Consider the following 21,818-nt stretch of genomic DNA (forward strand, 5'->3'; position numbering starts at 1 on the left):
CACTTCCTCAACGTGAGTAAGACCAAAGAAATTGTCATCGACTTCAGAATAGAGGATCACAGCACCCCCACTAACCATCAATGCTGCCGCAGTGGACAGGGTGAGCGGCACCAAGTTCCTAGGGGTGCATATCACTGAGGACCTCTCCTGGATGTCAAACACCACATCACTGGCCAAGACAGCTCAGTCACGCCTCTACTTCCTCCGCAAACTGAGGAAAGCACGAGTCCCACCTCCCATCACAGCTCCTTCTAATGGGACATTGAGAGCATCCTCACTAGCTACACTGCCTCCTGTCAAAAGACTCTGCAATGCATAGTGAATGCAAGATCATCAGTGTCTTTCTGCCCTCCCTTATGGCCATCTTCCACACACACCTCACTTGCAGAGCCATCAGCATCCCTGCTTACACCCATCAAACCTCTACTTTAACCTGCTGCCTTCAGGGAAAAGGTACCAGAGTCTCCAGACTCACTCCACAAGAATTTCAAACAACTTTATCCATCAAGCTGTCAGGATGTTTAACTTGGTCCATTAGCTTTCTTCCTCTCCCAAATAATCCTGAACTTTAAAAATCTACAGCTCACCCCACACTTCTTCATTGAACATAAGACACTTTATACACTCTGCAGAACTCTGCACACATGGACCTGTTTACAAACAAACAAACAAAAAAAAAGGTTGCATGTACAAATTGTTTAAATCTGACACTGTTGCACATTTACACATTACAGTCTTTTTGCAATTCAGTCATACAGGTGCTATCTGTCTTGCACCTTACAAATGAATTTATACACAGAATGTTTACATATATTTGGATGTTTACATTTACTCAATGTATATTCATTCAGATGTATTAGATATATTCACTTGGTTTAAATATATCTATTTATTAAAAATACACTGCTGTTATCTCAATAAAAATCTGTTTCTATATTCTATAACTGCTGATATTCTGTACAAACATTCTATAATGCATTGACAATGTAAATACTTAAAAAAAAAAGGGAAAAGAAATGGAATTTAAATTCCTCTGTATGTCTGCACAAATGGTGGAATTGACAATAAAAACCTTGAACCTTGAAAGTTTTGAGGTGGGAACATCATGGTGTGGGGCTGTTTTTCGACATATGGCATTGGCAAACTTCATACAATTGAAGGAAGGATGAATGAAAAAATGTACCAAGACATTCTTCATAATAATCTGCTGCCATCTGCCAGGACAATGTAGATGAAATGAGGGTGGACATTTCAGCAAGACAATAATCCCAAATACACAGCCATGGAAAATTTCAAGTGAGTTTTAGAGAAAGAAAATAAAGCTGCTCGAATGGCCCAGCCAATCACCTGACTTGAATCCAGTAGAACATCTACTGTATGGAAATAACCAAAGATCAGAGTTACTTTAAGTGGCCCATGGAACCTTCAAGATTTGAATACTGTTTGAAGAATGGGCCAAAATTACACCAGACCAAGATACCAGATGCAACTAGTTTCTCCATATAGAATGCATTTTGAAGGTGCCATTACCAACAAAGTATTAAATAAATTTTAGTAACCTTGTTCGATAATTTTTCCTGTGTCATTACATATGGTTACACATAACTTAAGTTCTGAACTTATTTTTGTTTTCTCTGATTATTTGGATTAATACTGTTGTTACTGACATCTGGTGATGATAAAAAAACATTTTATATATATATATATATATATATATATATATATATATATATATATATATATATATATATTGTTTTATATTGTACTGAAAAGGATATATATATATATATATATATATATAGTTTTATATTGTACTGAAAAGGAGATATATTAGTGCAAACATTGCTTGTAGCTAAAGGAAAACAGGATGTAAAACACAGTTTATGTAGGTCCTAAATCAGAATCCAGATGTCTGGCCACCTTTTGTAAACAACATCTATGGATGAAGTTGGATAATAGTCCATTCACGAACCCCGACCTCTGCCATGTTTGTGTGGAGTTTACGTGCTCTTCCTATGCCTCTTGGGATTCCTCTGGGTTCTCCTGTTTCCTCCCCAGTACAAAGTCATACAATGTAAACTGATTGGCATCTCCAAACTGTCCATAGTGTGTGAATGGGTTTGTGAGTGTGGGTGATTGTACCCTGAGAAACATGGTCATCCTATCCATATTGCACCTTGCCTTGTGCCCCCGAGTCTCCTAGGATAGACTCCAGGTTCCACATGACCCAGTAGGTTAAGCGGTGTAGAGAATCTATAGTCATACTGAGAATGAACAATATACCTATACTTTATTAAATAATCTTTCTTCTAGGTGTTTAGCCTGGTAATTATGAAATTTTTCCAATAAAAGGTTCAGTAATGTTTTGTTGTATGGGCCTTTGTGTGTGGGCCTTTCACACAATTGTCTAGAATGCCTTAGTATTCTTTGACATTGAGATTTCCCCTAAAAAAGCTATGTGTGGAAGAACTCATTTAGCCTGCACAGACCCTTGTCCTCAAAGGGAACTTTTGGACATAAGATCAGGAAATTACTTTATTTTATATTATAGCAATACATACCAATATATTGAAGTATAAAGTATATTGAAGTATACATCTTTCTACTAAGTGTGAAGTCTATCAATTACGAAATGTTTCCAATACCTACAAACAAATTTAAAGGTTTAATTACTGTTGAAAAAGCTCATATTTTACCATGAACAGACATCCCAACTGTACAGTACGGTTTTTTTTTATCTTATTTATCTTATAATTTATACATTTTGAGATTTAAAATAAAATTTAATATTTTTTTCATTGCTTGTTTAGAGTTGAAAGTTTAAAGGTTTAATAGTAAAGAAAAATACACAAAGAGGCAGTTTGTGTCTGTCAGAAATTTGCAAGTGAATGAATGTAAGAAGGGGGCTCGGTTTATTGTAAAGTTTATTGAGGGCTCAGTTTATCAATTTAACTGAAGATAATACATTATTACACAGTTATCAATAATTATTCCTTATCTGTATACACATTTATTGAAGGTCTATTGTGCTACCATGCATGTACTATTGAGGTGACAAAGATTTATAATGAACTAATGAATACATTCTAATATCAATGTCAGAGACAGAATGAGTAAAATACAGACTCTATTATAATCTTCTGTTAAACTAATCTCACGATTCTAATTTACAGGAAGCCATGTGACCACACACTGTTAGACTCTGAAAAGAAAACTGCTGTTATAAAACTTGAAACTTGAGCTTAAATGTGCCCAGAAATTTAATGGATGCATGATTTAAAAGTTTTCTGCCTGTGTGAGTGAGTGTCAGATTAAAAATGCTGAGATGGATGCAAATGCAGGGCAAGCAATCTTAAATTCTTGGCAACTCACAGGTCAGGTGATTGGCAAACAGGATATACTATGTGAGGCAAATAGACAAAAACAGTGGGAAAACAGGGTCAAACCAGATAAGCAAACACATAAAAAAGGCTTGGTAATGTCAGGGCACAACATAAACTGAACAGAGTTCGAAAATTGTTAGATCCGTCTGCCAGTGATGGCGGTTGCCATGGCATGGATAAAAACGAGTCAGTGCGGGATAACAAAACAAACACAATTTATTAACAAAATAACTTAAAACCTCAACATGGAAAAATCACAGGAAACCTGGTACACAACACAGGAAAAGCTAGAATCCACGTGCAACATGGAGGGAATAAATAGGTAGGGTAATTATGGTCAGGTGAGAACGAGCGGGAAACAGACAAATGATAACACAAAGACACATGACCCCTAAACACGGTGCTTCAGAGGGTGAGCAAGGCCCAATGGGGGAGTGACTACCACGGCAGAGCATAAGGGGGAGCAAGGAGCATACTGAGGCATAAGTGGGGAGCAAGGAGCAAGGTGAGGAAAGGTGTTGTTGGTGAGCCAAGTGATGTCCACTGTTGAGCACAAGAGCTGAGCAATGTCCTTAGCCCAGTTGGGCAGTGGAATGCCCTGAAGAGAGGGAGGGAAGCATCTTCTGTCGAGAGCTCAAACCGGGACATGTCCCCACAGGAGCAGAAAAAATATCCATGAAAGGAAAAACGAGGCGGTGTCCCACACAGGAACAGGAGTGAGGCGAGGTCACGGCATACAACAAACTAACCCGGAAACCAAAACAAATGTCCTCAACCAAAGAAAAAAGTACAGAGAAAAAATGTTTACGTATATGTTAAAATGTTAGTTTTCCATTTCCCTACTGCATCTGAAAGTGGTGGAGGCTTTCTGTCAGTAATATTGGTTGCCACGGCGTGGATAAATACAGTACCAGACCCAAAATAACAAAAAATAACAAAAAACATCAACAAGGAAAAATAACATAATAACATAAAAATAACATAACATCAACAGGGAAAATCAAGGGAAACTTGGTACATGACATGGCAAAAACAAGAATACAAAAACTGAAGACACAAAAATGAAACAAAGAAATTAACCAATAACAAGGACTCCGTTAGGCCACATGAGACACACGGGATAAATAGGCAGGGTAATTAGGGTCAGATGAGAGTGAGCAGGAAACAGACACATGAAAACACAAAGACACCTAGCACCAAAACATGCTGCTGGAACGCCAGCAGGGAATTTCCAAGCATGATCCTGACAGTGACAGTGTGAGAGTCAATGCAGTAAGAAATTAAAAAATATTGCATAAATGAAAGATGCAGGCTGTTGTGATATCTGGTTTCATTGCATGGAAGGAGAGGTTTTACCTCTTCTTCAGCAAAAAGATGACAGATAGATCAACTTATATGTCTTGTATTTAAATAAACACATTTTATAAGATAAATTTGATTTTCTGATATTGTGATCCTTAAATGTTTTTGGTTTATCTGTTCAGGCATCAGACACCATGAAGATTAAACAGGATATAACCCGGGTAGAAGAGGAGAGGATTCAAGTCCTCAACAGCATTGAAGAGTTGGAGCAGAAGATAAAGGACTTAGACACACAAGTGGATGAGTCTATCAGAGAGGTTTGTGTCAGAAGCTTTAATTAATCTAAACACAGTAAACTCCAGGATTATCAAATGAGCAAAAATGATTATGAACACATACAATGACATTTGAGCTTAAATATATACAGTGAAAATAAAGTCTACACACCCCTGTTAACATTGAGGGCATTTGTGATGTAGAAATTAAACAACAAAATAATGACTTTTTTTCACCTTTAAAGTTATAAAACATCCAACAAAATTCAAGTAAAAACAAATAGAAATGGTTAAAGGGAGAAAATACAAACTAAAGCTTGCTGTAACTTTGTTAGATACAGTTGTGCTCAAAAGTTTGCATAACCCTGAAAGAAATTGTTAAACATTTAGTTATTTGTAAAATATGACTTATGACGCAAAATATTTGATTTAAGGACAGTGGTCACATAAAGTCATTAATTATCATATAGTTATTTGACTCCTTTTTGAAACCTAATGATAACTGAAATCACATAAACAACCCTGGGGGCCGTTTCAGAAAGGAGGTTCAACCAATTCTGAGTTTAAACTTGAACTCTGAGTTGACAAACCCCGAGATGGGAAACTCTGAGTTTTCGGTTACAGAACAGCTGAAAAGAGTTAGTTTTATCAACTCTGTGTGACTCTGAGTTAAGCGCGTGCACCACAACTATAAAAAGCCATTATCAATGGAGCGCAGATATAACAATTCACCGTGGCAACAGCGTCAGACAAAAGAAAAGTCTACATATTTCTTACCTGCAGAACCAGAAGTGCTTATGCAAGCATATGGAGAACTTTAACATTTATTTAAAAAAAAAAAAATAGCAACACTGCTATATAAAACAATAGTGGATTTAACATCAAATTTTAAAAGGTGTATTTTAAAAATGTATTTTATATTATATATATATATATATATATATATATATATATATATATAACCTTTAAAAGTTATATTTTTAATGTAAACTTCTCCCTCCAGTTATCCAGTTACACACTTTGTTCAATTCAAGATGTAAGCGCATGGTACCGCTCGGTACCGCTCAAATAAAAATGCATAGGGATGTGACAAAAATCCACTCTGGGCTCAAATGAATTAATACAGACTCTTCATCAACAGGATCGTCCATATAAGGACACGCCATTTCATTCATTTTACATTTACGGCATTTAGCAGACCCCCTTACCCAGAGTGACATATTTTGTTTGAATTTATACAACTGACCAATTGTGTCCACAAAAGCTTGGTGGACCTGGGATTTGAACCCATGACCTTCTGATCAGTAGTCCAACACCTTAACCACTGAGCTACCACATCCTACAGTCACTTTGCTGCTCTCTGCGTAACTGAAATGTGGGCAATGAATGAGGTGTTTAAACGTCGCTTCCTCTTTAAAAAAGGGGAGGAGACCGACAGAAACTCTGGGTTTACCGAAGAAAACCTGCTCCCGACCAGGTTAGGTTCACAGAGTAAGTTACTATGGTAACTGACTCTGAGTATAAGTTACCTCTCTTTCAGAAACGGGCTTGACTTAACCTGCTTTCTCTGGTTTAACTTACCTCCCTTTCTGAAACGGAAAACCCAGAGTTTCCCTCATTTCAGGGTTAACATACTCAGAGTTTTCACTTAACCTGCTTTCTGAAACAGGCCCCTGATCAACAGTTTACATATGCTTGAATGGTTGGCCACATTATAAACACACAGGTTGACACACAGAGGTTTAAATGACTATTAAATGGTAGTTTCCACACCTGTCACTCATTGTAATTCTAATTAGTCTCTGTTCATAAATACACAGTGAGTTTCTCAGCTCATGATGTGATGAGGATTCTGTTAATACTAAGCCACTGTCAGGTACACCAAGAAAGATTTTACTTACTATTCACAGAAGAATTGTGTGGGATGCAAAAAACCCACAACAAACTTTGAGAGAAATACAGGCTGCTCTGGAAAAAAGTGGTGTTGTTTAAAGGAACACAATAAGGAGGTACTTGAACACAAATTACCTGCATGGTTGAGTTGCCAGGAGAAAGCCGATACTGTGCAAATGCCACAAAAATGCCCACCTTCATTATGCTAACAGCACCTAACAAGCCTCACAGCTTCTGGAGTCCATTTCATGAAGAAGTAGGTCTTCAACCGTTGTTCAGACCCTTAGGGGAAGTTCCACCACCTTGGTGCCAGAACAGAAAAGAGTCTATTTACCTCTTACCCTGAAAGATGGTGGGACCAGTTGAGCAGTGCTGGTAGCTCTGAAAGTGCGAGGTGCAGTGTGAGGATTGATGAAGGCTTTGGGGTAAAAGGGAGCTGGTCCATTTTTGGCTTTGTAGGCCAGCATCAGTGTTTTGAATCTGATGCGTGCAGCTATCGGAAGCCGGTGGAGGGATCTCAGCAGCGGGGTTTTACGCAAGAACTTAGGCAACTTAGGCATTCATAGATAGACCTGCCAGCAGTGCGTTGAAGTAGTCCAGTCTTGAAATGACAAGAGATTGAACAAGAACCTGAGCAGCCTGTGTGGACAAAAATGACAGAATCGTTCTGATGTTGTAGAGAAGGAACCGACATGAGAGTGTCACATTAGCAACATGAAAGGAATCTGTGCTGGATATACAGTAAAACATTTTTTTTCAAGAAAAAGTGTTTTTGTCAGGAACAGCTTGAACTTTTTCCCTGGCTGGTCACTAGAGGGACATTCTGGCAAGTTCTGTCTTGTTCCACGTCCTTTATTTTTGTTTTTGTGTATCTTGTGTGTTTCCCACCCTATCCTTAATGCCTTCCCACCTCTGCACACCTGTTCCTTGATTGGAACACCTGTGTTTCCATGATTTCCTCCCCTATTTAATCCTGTTGTTTTGTGCCTGTTGTTTGTTGAGTCCTTGCCTTTTTTTTTTTGTCCTTGTCTGTGTTGCCCTGTCTCTGGTTCCCTGTGTTTTTGGTTTTCAGTGTTTTCTGAGTGTTGTATTTCCTTCTTCCTAATGTTTCCAGCTTTTTATTATTTTTCCCATAATAAATTCCCCTTTTTTGTTTATCCCTGCAATTTCAAACCTCCTGCTAGAGGTAATTAGTGTGTGTGTGTGAGAGAGAGATATAATAAATAACTTGATAAGAAACTTGGATAAAGTTCTCCAGTGCAATGCTGAATTCTCTAGTTCCTCACTATTTTCTCTGTCTGTCTGTCTGTCTGTCTGTCTATCTGTCTGTGTTTAGATGGAGGTGGAGAGGGCCCTATTGGAAGGTGAGCAGAATGAAGAGCTTGCTCTCCTGCAAGCAGATAAGGTTTTGCTAGAGAAGTTAAATGAAAAGATGAGCAAAATGGGGAAAACCACAAATCCTAATACAACTGAAAAGGTACAGTCTCTTTATCACATTGAAATGACAAAGCCAATACTTTTGTTGTTGCTATAGATTGAAATTTTGTAATAATTTGCATTTGCTTTCATTGGCCGAGTTCAATATCTAGTTGTTTTTACACCATTAGTTTACAAGACAATAAATTTTGGCTATTCCAAAGGCTTCCAGTTGCATTGGATTTTATTGTCTTTTCTGAGCTTAAAAATGGCTTGCTTTTTCCCCATATACTGCTCTCTGTCTTTGTCATGTTGATTGATCATTTTTAACAAATGTAGGCTTTCAGAACTATTCAGACATTCAGAACTGTTTAGACAGCCAACAGGACATACCTGGGCAAAACAAGTCCTAAAAGCAGACAAGTGAACCCTATCAAACAAATCAGACAAGTATATTATACTTGGTAATTTTTTTTATATTCAGGAAAGATCCAATATTATTTATCTGTGAGTGGCAAAAGTATGTGAAACTCTAGGATTAGTGTTTAATTTCAAGGTCAAATTAGGGTTGATCTGTTCTCAATCAGGGGGGAACAGTGTCTTAGTGGTTAGCACGTTCGCCTCACACCTCCAGGGTTGGGGGTTCGATTCCCGCCTCCGCCTTGTGTGTGTGGACTTTGCATGTTCTCTCCGTGCCTCTGGGGTTTCTTCCCCCGGTCCAAAGACATGCATGGTAGGTTGATTGGCATCTCTGGAAAATTGTCTGTAGTGTGTGATTGTGTAATTGAATGAGTGTGTGTGCCCTGCAATGGGTTGGCACTCCGTCCAGGGTGTATCCTGCCTCGATGCCCGATGACACCTGAGATATGCACAGGCTCCCCGTGACCCGAGTAGTTCAGATAAACGGTAGAAAATGAATAAATGAATGAATGTTCCCAATCAATAGGAAGACAATCAGGTGTACATGTACATCACAGTTCTCATGCAATATGGGGAGAAAGAAAGATCTTTCTGAAGATGAAGTGTGAAATAGTGCAATAGTCTTGCAAAAGGCATGAAAACAATCGATATATTACGAAAACTGAAAAGAGATCATTGAACTGTCAAAATATTTGTCCGTGATTCACAGCCGAGAAGAATTTGATCAGATATGGGTTTATTAAGAGAGGTTACTGTCAGACAAATTAATGTTATTAAAAGGGCAGCTATAAAAAAGCCACTGTTGGCATCCTTAAAATGAAGATCTAAGAGGGTGGACGGGAGTGTAACTTGAACAGTAAATAGGTTTTTTGTATTAAAATGTATTTATATATAAACTGCATTCTGCATAATTATGTGCAACAAAAAAGATATTTTATTTATTTATTTTTCAAATAATAAAACTGTTGACATTATCAGTTCTTTCACATCATGTAATAACATTTTCATTGTAAAATTATAGTTGACGATAAAATGAATCCTTAATCATACTGACTGATTTGGAAAAACACAACCAACAAAATCACTCCAAAAACAAGACCAGTAATAGTCTGTTGAGTCAGAAAGGAGCCCAGGATAATGTCTAAGCAACTAAAGGCCTCTCTTACTTTGGATAATGTTATTGTTTGTCAGTCTATCTTCAGGTGAACACTGAACAACCGTAGTGTGTATGGCAGAGTTGCCACTACTCTCCAAAAAGAACGTTGCTACCCATAAAGTTTGCTAAAGTTCATGTGGACAAACCAGGGGAATATTGGGAAAAGTAAATTTTGGAGGAATGAGAACAAAATAGACCTTTTTGGTTTAAATGAGAGCATTATTTTGGGAAAAGGGATATGCATTCCAGCGTAACATTTATACCATCTGTGAAACTTGATGGGCCAGGACAGCATGCCATCATTAAAGGAACACTGAATTCAGAATCATACCAGTGAATTCTAAATAACAGGACATCTGTCCATGAACTGAAACTCAAGAGAAAATGGGCCATACACCAAGACAATGACCACAAGCACTCAAGTCTATCTACAAAAGAATGATTAAAGAAGAACTAAGATAATTTTTTGTAATGGTCAAGTCAAAGTCTTGACCTTAAGCCAAAGAAATGTTATGGAAGGAATTTTTTTGGCTCATTTGTTTGGTTGCGTTGACCTTGTTTACTTTTAGGAGAGTGTCTAATGATGTTTTGGTCATATTTATGCAGAAATATAGAAATTTCTAAAGGGTTCACAAACTTTCAAGTGACACTGTATATGTAGGCATAAGCAAAAGGTACCATGTTTAAGTTAAATGCATCCAGATGTAAATATCAGCAAATGAAAGCAGAGATTCTGATATTCATCTTTTTATCTCTAACCCAATTAGACCTCCCCTTTACAAATATTATTGACTCTACTGTACATTCTCTGGAGAGCAGAAATTTATCAGGATCACTAGAATATCTCATGAGTGCATGTGTAGCTCGACAAGATCAATCTGGTCCAAAATTTTGGACCTTTACTTTCACATACTTACATTTTCCTTTTCTATTTCACTAACTCAGTCTTTGTCTCTATCCCTTCCATTTTTGTCTTTTATGTGTTTTTCCTGTATGTCTGCACCTGGGCCATTTTTGGACTAACAGGGCAAGGCACTGTTGGAGGCTGAGAGAGATAAAAGTAGAGAAGTTAGCAGAGTTGGTCTTGGAACAGAAGAGCCAGTTGGACTCACGTTCAGAAGCACTGAAGGAACTGCTGCAGAGTCAGCTCGCCAGAGTCAGTTGGTCATCTGTTGGCCACTCTCAGTCTCTTCCACTGTTCCAGAGAAGAGAGACTTGTCTCCTGGGCTTTTCTGCTCTCCTTTCTGCAGTCTGCTTTCTTCACTTTTGGAGCAGGCTCTCCAAGAATCATTTCCCATATGTTGTGTTTAAGGCCTTATTGATGCGTTTTCTGCCATAGTAGTTGAGCAAGTTTGAGAACTTAATAAACAATAAAAAATAAACAATATTATATGTGAGTGAACAGGATCTGAGTTGTGTTCAGGTTAGTGTGTACATGTATATGTCTGTTATCTCAGGACACAGAGATTTTGGGGACAGAGATGAAGCACTTTGAGGATCTTGAGTTTCAGCAACTAGAGAAAAAGAGCAATCAGGCTGAAGAAAAAGAGTCACAGAACCAGCAACTCCTCCAAGAGATTGCTGAGTACCAGCACAATTTACTCACACGCGAGGTGTGTTTATGGGAGTGGGAATTTGTTTATTTATTTTTGTACTTTCTGTGGTTTGTGTCCATCATGGAATTAGCTGGAAACCAAAACATTGGTAATGTAATGGTGTGGAAGAGTTAAAGCTTCATAATATTTTTTAATTTACAAACAAAATGTATACTTATTAAAGGAGAGGCTTATGGGTTTGAAGAAACAATCCACTCGGATTACCCAGCAGGCTCATCAAGAAAAGGAGAACTTCCTGAAAGAGAAGAACAGTCTTCATCTGATATTACAAAGGGTAAATGTGTGTCTCTGTTTGTGTGTTTGGGTGGGTTAGTTGAGGGCATGTAGGATTTTAGCATCACACATTTTGATTACTTTCTTTATCAGGAGCAAGAAAATCTTGCCACACTGGAAAGGAAATATGCAGAGCTGACCAGTGGCCAGACCTTCTCTCTGAACCCTGTGTCTTTGAAAGAGGTGGGACTATTCATTTTACTCAATTTTTGGTTTTATACACACATGTTTATATACTTTATATATTCAGTTTTGTTCATATTTGGACTTAGTTAATTTTGTTGGAATTTATAGTAATGAGCTCAAAGTGTAGGCTTTCACCTTTTGGAGGTATTTACATCAATATCAGGTGAACGGTGTAAAAATTATAACTGTTCAATGGTCAGGCATGTGATATTTACATATAATTTCACTTTGCAGATAAAGGTCCAGTGTTATTTTAAGTGTGATATTTGTATTTGGCTCCGTTCCTTTTAATGTTCATTAAGTCCAAAAAACTTAATGCTAGTAAAACAACTATGAGACAAACTATGAGACAAACAAACCCATGAGAGTGATATCAAAACCATTAGGTATGGCCAAATCAACTTTTTTGGTACATACTTAAAAGAAAAAACCCACAGTCAACAATTCATGATGTCAGGAGGTAAGTGTACCTGAGTTATCAATCAATAGAGGATCATAGAAAATACAGACATTCACCAAAAGACTCTCATTGAGACAATATGAGGGAGGAACCAGACCAAACCCATCAAATATTCAAATTTGGAGACCCAAGCATAAGACTGGAACAGTCTTCTGCAACAGCAGATCAACACCACCACCATGGTCTACAAGTGGTACAATACACAGCAAATGGATAGAAAACACTGCATGGTGTTTCTGCATACTTCAAAAGCAACTAAAGTTTTTTTAACGACTTTAATCCTTTAATCCAGCTGAGCATGCATTTTACCTGCTAAAAGTAAATGTTACTTTTTGGGGAAAAAATACTGAATAACTGTTCATAAAAGGACTTGACTAAAAATGTTTTCAGGCTAGACTTAAACACTGAGACTGTCTGAACCTCAAGTAGGGCTGCAACAACTAACGATTATTAGAACGATGAATCAATGAATCATTGATTATTTCACTGACTATTCAGTAGGTTTTGAACAATTATTCAGCATTTGCAACTAGTTAAAATATTGAATTATACATATTCTAACTAATAAATAAAACATACTATCAATTCAGCTTTTGAAATAGAGGCAACTAAACAGGTCATTCTGCAAGTTTTCCGATTCTGTCAAACTAAAATCACACACATGCTCTCAAAGCATTGTTTAATTTTTTGTTCCCTTGCTGTAAGAGTAGTGGCTTCTTAGGAGTACAAGAATTCATTGTCAAAAGAAGGTCATAAAGCAAAGGAAGCAAGTTCCGCCTTGCATGTATTACACACAATATTATTCTTTGTTTTAAGTTTTGTTAACTTTTCCACAACTTGCTAGTCTGCGTAACTGGCGGTGTGATTTCTTCTACTGCAATAGTATTTAAGAGGGCTGCGTTATGCTTTATGGCGGTACCACACCATAGCAGTCAAATCGTGATATTGCAGGCCCTTACATTAGGTCACATTTAGATGAAACGACTACTGAACAACAAAAAGATTTGTCGACAATGTTGACTAATCTTCTAGGCCATAGTCTCAAATAGTAATTGGAAGCCAGTTCCATAAATGCAGGACTTTGTAAGAGAAAGCCCTGTCCTGTGCTGTAGTCTTCACAATTTGAGGTACCAACAAATAGCCTGTACCAGTCAGATTGGATGGTGTCAAAATGTGGAAAAGTTCAGTGGGTATGAATGCTTTTGTAAGACACAGAGGTAGTAGAAGTATTATATATTCAATGTCACATTTGGGAGACAATGTAGTGTCAAAGATACAGGTTATGTGTTCATATCTTCTGATTCTAGCATATCTGCTGATTCATTCAAATTGGAGCTCATTTATGCAGACAGTAAGACCTCGAAATAACGAAAGAAACAATCCAACCTCAAAATAACGAAAGCTTATTACATGGTTCTCATGGGAACCATGGGAACAAGGGCGGCTGGTACTCTAGGATGCATTGGAATGGGGTGAGGCCCAAAGCCATATGGGTGAGGGAGTTTTGAGCATATTCTGCCAATGGGAGATACTCGCTCCAGTGTCATTGTTGGCTACAATATGTTCGTAAGTACCTTCCAAGCTCCTGGTTAAGATGTTCTGCCTGCCCATTAGATTGGTGGTGATAGCTAGATCTTAAGCTGACAATGATCCCCAACATTTTGCAGAAGGCCCTCCAGACCCAAGAAGAGAACTGTGTGCCCCTGGATGGTTGTGAATCCCTGTGAGTTGGGGAGATCTATGACAAAATCTACTGCGATGTGCGTCCAAGGGCACTGAGGTATAAGGAGCAGTTCTGGCTGACATGTTGAGCGGAACTGCTCAGTATACCTCAGTGCCCTTGGTCCCACACGAATGACAGCTAACTCGCAAGGCATTATGGAATGCCTTGCTAGTTAGCTGTGTCGGTCATCGAATGCCTGGATGTCCTGAGATCAAGGAAGTATGGACCCATTCCAGAGTGCATTGCCTGAGGTCTGTGGGTACATATTGCAACTTAGGCAGGCATTCGGGTGGGGGCTCTTCACTCTGTTGTGCCTGTCATATGTCCTCTATAAGGTCCTATTGTATAGGTGCAATGATCAGGGGGTGGGGATGGGTTTCTTGGACTTGATGTTGAGGGTCATGTCGGTGGGACAGCGCATCAGCTTTGCTGTTCTTGGATCCATGGTTGTAAGTAACCGTGAATTGAAAGCATGTAAAAACATCTCCAAGCCTTTCAACCACAAGACTTTCTTGTCCACCCTCAGGAGTCTTGAGAGTTGTGGGTCAGCATGGGAATGGTTTGCATCCTACCTTTAAGGACACTCATATCAGGTAACATGGAGTGGAGTGACCTCTGCTCAGACTCTCCACTGGTGTCCCACCGGGCTCAATACTTGGTCCTCTTTTTTTCTCCCTGTATACTCACTCTCTTGGTGAAGTTATTTCCTCCCATGGGTTCTCTTACCACTGCTATGCTGATGATACACAACTTATCTTCTCTTTCCCACTCTCAGATACCACAGCTTCTGATCGGATCTCAGCATGTCTGGCAAAAATATCATGGATGACGGCTCATCAGTTAAAGATCAATTCTAGATAAATTGAACTGCTGAACATCCCAGGTGATTCATCCCCAGGTCATGATCTTGCAATATCCCTGCATAACGATCTGATCTCCTCTTCAGTCACAGCTCGCAACCTTGGGGTAACCATGGACAATCAACTGTACTATTCCACTCATGTTGCTAATGTGACACGCCCATGTCGGTTCCTTCTCTACAACATTAGAAGGATTCGGCCATTTTTGTCCACACAGGCTGCTCAGGCACTTGTTCAAACACTTGTCATTTCACGACTGGACTACTGCAATGCACTGCTGGCAGGTCTACCTATGAATGCAATTTGTCCTCTGCAAATGATCCAAAATGCAGCTGCACAGCTTATATTCAACTTGCCTAAGTTCTCACATACCACCCTGTGATCTCGCATACCACGCTGCGATCCCTCCACTGGCTTCTGGTAGCTGCATGCATCAGATTCAAATACTGATGCTTGCCTACAAAGCCAAAAATGGACCAGCTCCCTCTTATCTCAAAACCCTCTTCACTCCTCGCATTGCACCTCGCACTTTCAGATCTACCAGCACTGCTAAACTGGTTCCACCATCTCTCAGGGTAAGAGGTAAGCTGAGTCACTGGCCATTTTCAAACGACAGTTGAAGACCTACTTATTCATGAGACACTTCAACTTTCACTTCCTCCCTGTTTGTTGTATGTATTGTAGGGCACTTAGAGAGATGGGGCATGGAAGAACAGGCACAGAAACAGGATTAGAGCAAGCAGTGTCGTGGTTTTATTTTTCTTTAAGTTTCTAGTGCAATTTTAGTGCAGCAGAAAGTCAGTGATAAAGAGAAAACAAAATAGGTCCTTCCTTTAAGGGGTTGTAGGGGTGTTTGGGCAGAAATTCAGGCTCCAAGCCTAGGCAGTAGCAAGGTGAAGCAGTCCTCTCCAGGAGCGTAGCATAGGCTCAGCAAGCAATCTGAAGTTTTGGATCATCTGGAGGTTTCTGAAACCAGATGAAACTCTGAACCAGAGTTAATGTATCCAATGATAGAGATTTAAGCACTTTTGTACGTCACTCTGGATAAGGGCGTCTGCCAAATAATGAATGTTAGATAGGATAGAACCGCCCCTATTGCAGTACATGAACGGTCTACTTCCATGACAAATGGGGGGTCTGAATGTTGAATCTGAGAAATTTCTGCGGTTCTTTGATACTGGTTGGGGTCCATTTCCACCTCCAGCCATTAATAATGTAAACCTGAAATGAGACTATCTTGGTGAAATTCACACTTCTTCTCCTTCACAATGATGCTGCAAGAGCTGCTGTAGAACTTGGCATACCTGAGTAATGTGGGATTCCAGGGTGGGTGAGTAGATGAGAATGTCTTCAATATAAACAATTACGCACTGATTCAGGAAGTCTCTTAGTATTTCTATGACAAATGGCTGAAAGATGAAAATCTTTGCACATTTGAGTTGTCCTTTGGTGGGTAAGACTAGTGCTATGGGAAACGAGTATTTTACTGTAATGGAATCTAGTCCCTGGAAGTCAATACAGGGCCTTAGGCCGCCCCCTTTTTTCCAACAAAGAAGAAGGCCATTACCGCCGAGGAGGTTGAAGGGCTGATGAAGTTTGCTGTGAGCACCTCCTCTATGTTGTTCTCCATAGCTTTGGTCTCTGGTCTGGACAGGGGGTATATTTGACCATTGGGTGGCGCTGTGTTTGGGAGCAAGTCAATGACACAATCCCAAGGTTGATGCATTGGTAACTGGGCAGAGCTTGTTTTGTTGAATACCTCCCTCAGGTCGTCATACACTGATGGTATGTTACCCTGGAGGTTAGTGTGTGGGCTCTCAATGAATGTGCTATGGCATGGAAGATTCTGGGGTGCTTAAGGCAATAAGTGACTCAGTGAGGTGACTAGTCGACGAGTTCATTGTTGGGCCAATATATCTGTGGATCATGTAACTGGAGCCAAGGAAATCCTAAAATGAATGGGTTAGTAGGAGATGAGGTGATGTACAACACAATGTCTTCAGTTGTAACATGAGGGGAGGTGTGTGATAAGTGATGAGGCATTTTCCAATTTGTGGACTGTCCACAGCCGTAATCCTTAGTGGAAAGGGACATTGAGTGAGTGGGAGCTGTAGTTTCTCTGCGAGCTGGAGGTGGATCTAATTAAACACGGAGCCAGAATCTATCAAGGCTGAGACAAGACAGGCAGAATTAGCATTGCGAATTAAAGCAGGAATTAAAAGACAACACTGGCTAGGATTTCTGCTCTGCTTAGTTCCACGTACAGTGACTAGCTCTGGACAGGTTGCACAGTGATAACCTGCATAGCCACGATAGAAGATGGCCGATCTGCATGGGCTCAAACACGCACACATATTGGGCATTGCATTTCATTAGGCCTCCAGGAAAAAAAAAAGTTACACATTTGTAAATATTTCTCACTTTTGATATACCTTTGCCTAGCAGAGGGCAAAATATGATCTACCGAAATGATGCTACACACACACACACACAAGCACTGGGCATAGCAATTCATTAGGCCTCAAGAAAAAACAAAAGCTACTCATTTGTAAATATTTCACATTTGTTAGATGCATTTGTCCAGCTGGGGGCAAAATCTGATCTACCAACAAGTTTTACACACACACACACACACACACACACACACAGACAGGCGCACACACAAGCATTGGGCATTGCAATTCATTGGGCCTCCAAAAAAACAAATTAGGCAGAATTAGCATTGCGAATTAAAGCAGGAATTAAAAGACAACACTGGCTAGGATTTCTGCTCTGCTTAGTTCCACGTACAGTGACTAGCTCTGGACAGGTTGCACAGTGATAACCTGCATAGCCACGATAGAAGATGGCCGATCTGCATGGGCTCTGGCGTTTCTTCAGGGAAGAAGTGCAGTACATGCAGTAGAGACTGGGGCTGTTGCGGCCTGTTCCGGATTAGATTGTCTAGGCTAAGGCGTAGGTGGATTGTGCAGGGCCCGAAGGAGGTTTGCATTGGTATTCTATAACGCTTTAAGCTGCTCCTGGTAGGCGGCTAGCTGCTTGCCTTGGTGGGCTAATAATACCTGTAGCTGTGTTAGCTCCGCTGGATTTGCTGGAGAGGAAGTATTCTTTAATGAAGAGTTGTCGGAATCCATGTACAGTCGGTAACACAGCTTTATTAAATCCAGAGGCAGAAATAAATCTAAATCGACAGGCAATAGGAGAGCAACAGTAAATAGGCAGAAAGTAAACCAGTGATAGCAATTAGCAATGGGTAAACAATATGACAGGGACAAGTCAAAAAGTGTTATAAATCCAGAAATACACAGAGCAATGGTCAAACACAAAAAGACATAGACAGGGAAAAACAAACATACGGCTAGGTATGCAACAGAGTTGACAATACATTGCATTGTTAGAAGTTTGTGACTAGCTTTTATGCTAACACACCTGAAAGTCGAAACCGAAAGTGAACCTCTGCAAACCCAGAAGTTAGTATTCCGACGATGGCTTCCTCTGGGGAGCTGGCGAGGGTGTTTTAACAACCTGTTGGACAGCTGAACACAATAGAAAGTGTAGGTGCCATATATGCCTTGATTTAATATTCAGTTTTAGGATGCTTTGTCTAATATTGCTAGTTTTGCATGCAATGCTATAGTTAATTTCCAAACAAGACGAGTAGAAACTGAAGGATTGCATATCATACATTGCAAAGATACACTCTTTCTAAAGTAGCTTGCTTATATATAAAATTTGTGTAGCCTGGGGACAAATATACCCATATTAAAAGGTTAAGGGTTATATTCTAACCTTATAATTGTTATATTAAGCAGAGTGGATTAAAAAATTTGACACAAGCAGGTAACTTTATTATCTTTTAGTTAAACCCTGTATTGTTATGGTTAGTGTCAGGAGTCAGCCGGGACTTTGGCTATGTGCATCTGTTTGTTTTATGTCACGTGACTGCCCCGCCCTTGTCTCTTCCTGCCCACCTCTGCACACCTGTTCCTTATGTGTTGATTGTTGCGTGTATTTAACCGTGCATCAGAGGACATCAGAGGAATCCTCTGATGTTGTCCTGTTGTTATTTGTCGTGTGTCCTAGTCTGTGTCCTTGTTTCATGTTTTTATTTAACCCTGTTTATTTTTACGCTATCCTGCATTTGGGTCTATTTTATCCCCATGCTGCTGACAGATTCTTTTTGGTTCACTGATATCATTTTACACTTTAATAGTTATTTAATAAAATTAAATAATGACAGACAGAGGAAATAGTTTTATTTAACTGTTGTTTAACTGTATTTTTTTTTTTCTCTGATATAATCTTTCCTGTACTGTATAATATATTATAATATATATTTATATATATATAAATTCTTGCAATGATATTCATTTGTTATTCACTTGTTTCCTTTCCTTTGTAATAGTTTACAAAGGAAAGGAAACAAGTGAATAACAAATGAATATCATTGCAAGAATTTATAGCAAAAACAGCTACTTTGAAAGCTCCATAAACTGGTTATGTAACTTTTAGCAAAATTGTGGAAAAATCAATAGAACACTCAAATCTGTCATTGTTATTTGTTATAACACAGTTTTAATTCAAACTGAATAATGCTAGAAATGCTAGAAGTATAATACATTTAAAGGTTTTTGTTCAGTTGATATCATTTATTGAAAACAGTTTATCATGGTTTTACACACAGCATTTTCACTCCATGTAGGTAAGAAGGAGGAGTAACAGCAATAAGGAAGGTGGGCCTATGCTGAATTACAGCAATATGTCCCATAAAAGGGAGAGATGCAGTTCTGGAAGCTTTGGTAGTTTCACATTGGACCACAGCCAATACACTAAGGTTGGCCATTCATGTGTATAGTTTTGTGCATCATAACTTTGTTTTATTATTTTACATAATTGTTCTCCATTGTTTTTGTAAAAGCCTATATCTTAGTATTTGAGTGTGGCCACAAAAATCCAGATCCACACTGACCAGAAAAAGCTTTTACTGAAGGTGAATGAATTACTTGATTTAAAGTTCACATACAGGAAAAATAATTGTATGTGAATGCTTTAAATTATTTTACACACACACACGCGCGCGCGCGCACACACACTCATACACACACTCATACACTCACATGCACACACACACAAACACGCACACATATTGGGCATTGCATTTCATTAGGCCTCCAGGAAAAAAAAAAGTTACACATTTGTAAATATTTCTCACTTTTGATATACCTTTGCCTAGCAGAGGGCAAAATATGATCTACCGAAATGATGCTACACACACACACACAAGCACTGGGCATAGCAATTCATTAGGCCTCAAGAAAAAACAAAAGCTACTCATTTGTAAATATTTCACATTTGTTAGATGCATTTGTCCAGCTGGGGGCAAAATCTGATCTACCAACAAGTTTTACACACACACACAGACAGGCGCACACACAAGCATTGGGCATTGCAATTCATTGGGCCTCCAAAAAAACAAAAACAATCATTTTGTAAATATTTCAGACTTGTTATATGCATTTGTCCAGCTATAGAAGATATTGGGACAATATATAGAAGATATTAGGACAATATATTCTCTTCTCTTCTTCTTCTACCAACAGTCTTTACACACACGCACACACACACACACGTTGTGTTTTCATATTCAAATCATATTTGTTTCCTCTCTCTTATTTATGAATTTAGTTGCATCAGTCAGCTTTGGCCTGGAGATATGAGTAATGTTTGACATTTATCAGTCAGTGGTTATCCAAAATAATATTTAATAATTTCTGCTTAATGTACTCAAAACATGGCAAAATTTCATAAGGTTTATCATTCATAAATTAAGTATAATAAAACAAAACATAAGGAGGTAAACAAAGTTTTATTCACATGAAATTATGGCATGTTTTTGAGTGTGTGTGTAGCCTGTTGTTGGTTGATCAGATGACATCAGGTGGGCAAAATACATATTACAAGTGTAAAATAGATATTACACACAGAATGGTGCTAATTGTAGAATTTTTGATTTATAAGCATTCAAGTCAATTTGGCCTGGAAAAAAACAGGTTTTATTATTTGCTGACATTAAAAATGGTCAAAATGGTTTCAAAACAATTGAAATATACCAGCCTGTAATCGTGCATCAACTTTTGTGCCTCTATAGTGAAAATAATTCAAAATTTCTGTTTTCTTTTTTTTTTTTCTAAAAAAAGCAGTATAAGCAGTCAAAACAGTTGAGTCAAGTTGACTCAGCGCTCCTAATTTGTATAGGAGGACAACACAAGGGTTAAACAATTAAATTCCATTTTATTGCATGAAATAAGTATTTGATACAATAGAAAAAATAGAACTTGTATGCAAAAAAAAAAATTAGTACTTAGTATCTGGTACAGAAACCTTTGTTTACAATTACAGAGGTCAGTCATTTCCTGTAGTTCTTGACCAGGTTTTCACACACTGTAGCAGGGATTTTGGCCCACTCCTCCATATAGGTCTTCTCCAGATATTTCAGCTGGGCAACACGGAGTTTCAGCTCCCTCCGTAAATTTGGCAGTGTGATTGGGGTCATTGTCATGCTGGAAGACACAGCCATGACCCATCTTCAATGCTCTTACTGAGGGAAGGAGGTTGTTGCCCAAAATCTCACGATACAGTACATGGCCCCATCCATTCTCCCCTCAATACTTTGCAGTAGTCGTGTCCCCTTTGCAGAAAAGCACCACCAAAGCATGATGTTTTCACCCCCATGCTTTACAGTCGGGGTGGTGTTCATCCTTCTTCTTCCTCCAAACATGGCGAGTCGAGTTTATACCAAAAAGTTCTATTTTGGTCTCATCTGACCACATGACCTTGTCCCATGCCTCCTCTGGA

At 38.8% G+C, this 21,818-nt stretch overlaps 1 protein-coding gene across 3 annotated transcripts in view; it reads left to right on the forward strand.

Annotated features, from left to right (window-relative positions):
• The window catches only part of phldb2a (pleckstrin homology-like domain, family B, member 2a), a 37,624-nt gene that overhangs the window by 9,274 nt on the left and 6,532 nt on the right, over window positions 1–21,818 (forward strand). For 2 of the 3 annotated variants that reach the window (XM_060895783.1, XM_060895784.1), the window contains exons 5-10: window positions 4,868–5,002; window positions 8,190–8,330; window positions 11,303–11,458; window positions 11,625–11,735; window positions 11,828–11,917; window positions 19,666–19,797. In XM_060895783.1, coding sequence (XP_060751766.1) covers window positions 4,868–5,002; window positions 8,190–8,330; window positions 11,303–11,458; window positions 11,625–11,735; window positions 11,828–11,917; window positions 19,666–19,797 — 765 coding nt within the window. The remainder of the gene's footprint in view (window positions 1–4,867; window positions 5,003–8,189; window positions 8,331–11,302; window positions 11,459–11,624; window positions 11,736–11,827; window positions 11,918–19,665; window positions 19,798–21,818) is intronic. The other variant, XM_060895785.1, reaches the window with a different exon arrangement.

The sequence above is a fragment of the Tachysurus vachellii genome, chromosome 20, assembly GCF_030014155.1.
Source record: "Tachysurus vachellii isolate PV-2020 chromosome 20, HZAU_Pvac_v1, whole genome shotgun sequence".
NCBI classification, from domain to species: domain Eukaryota; kingdom Metazoa; phylum Chordata; class Actinopteri; order Siluriformes; family Bagridae; genus Tachysurus; species Tachysurus vachellii.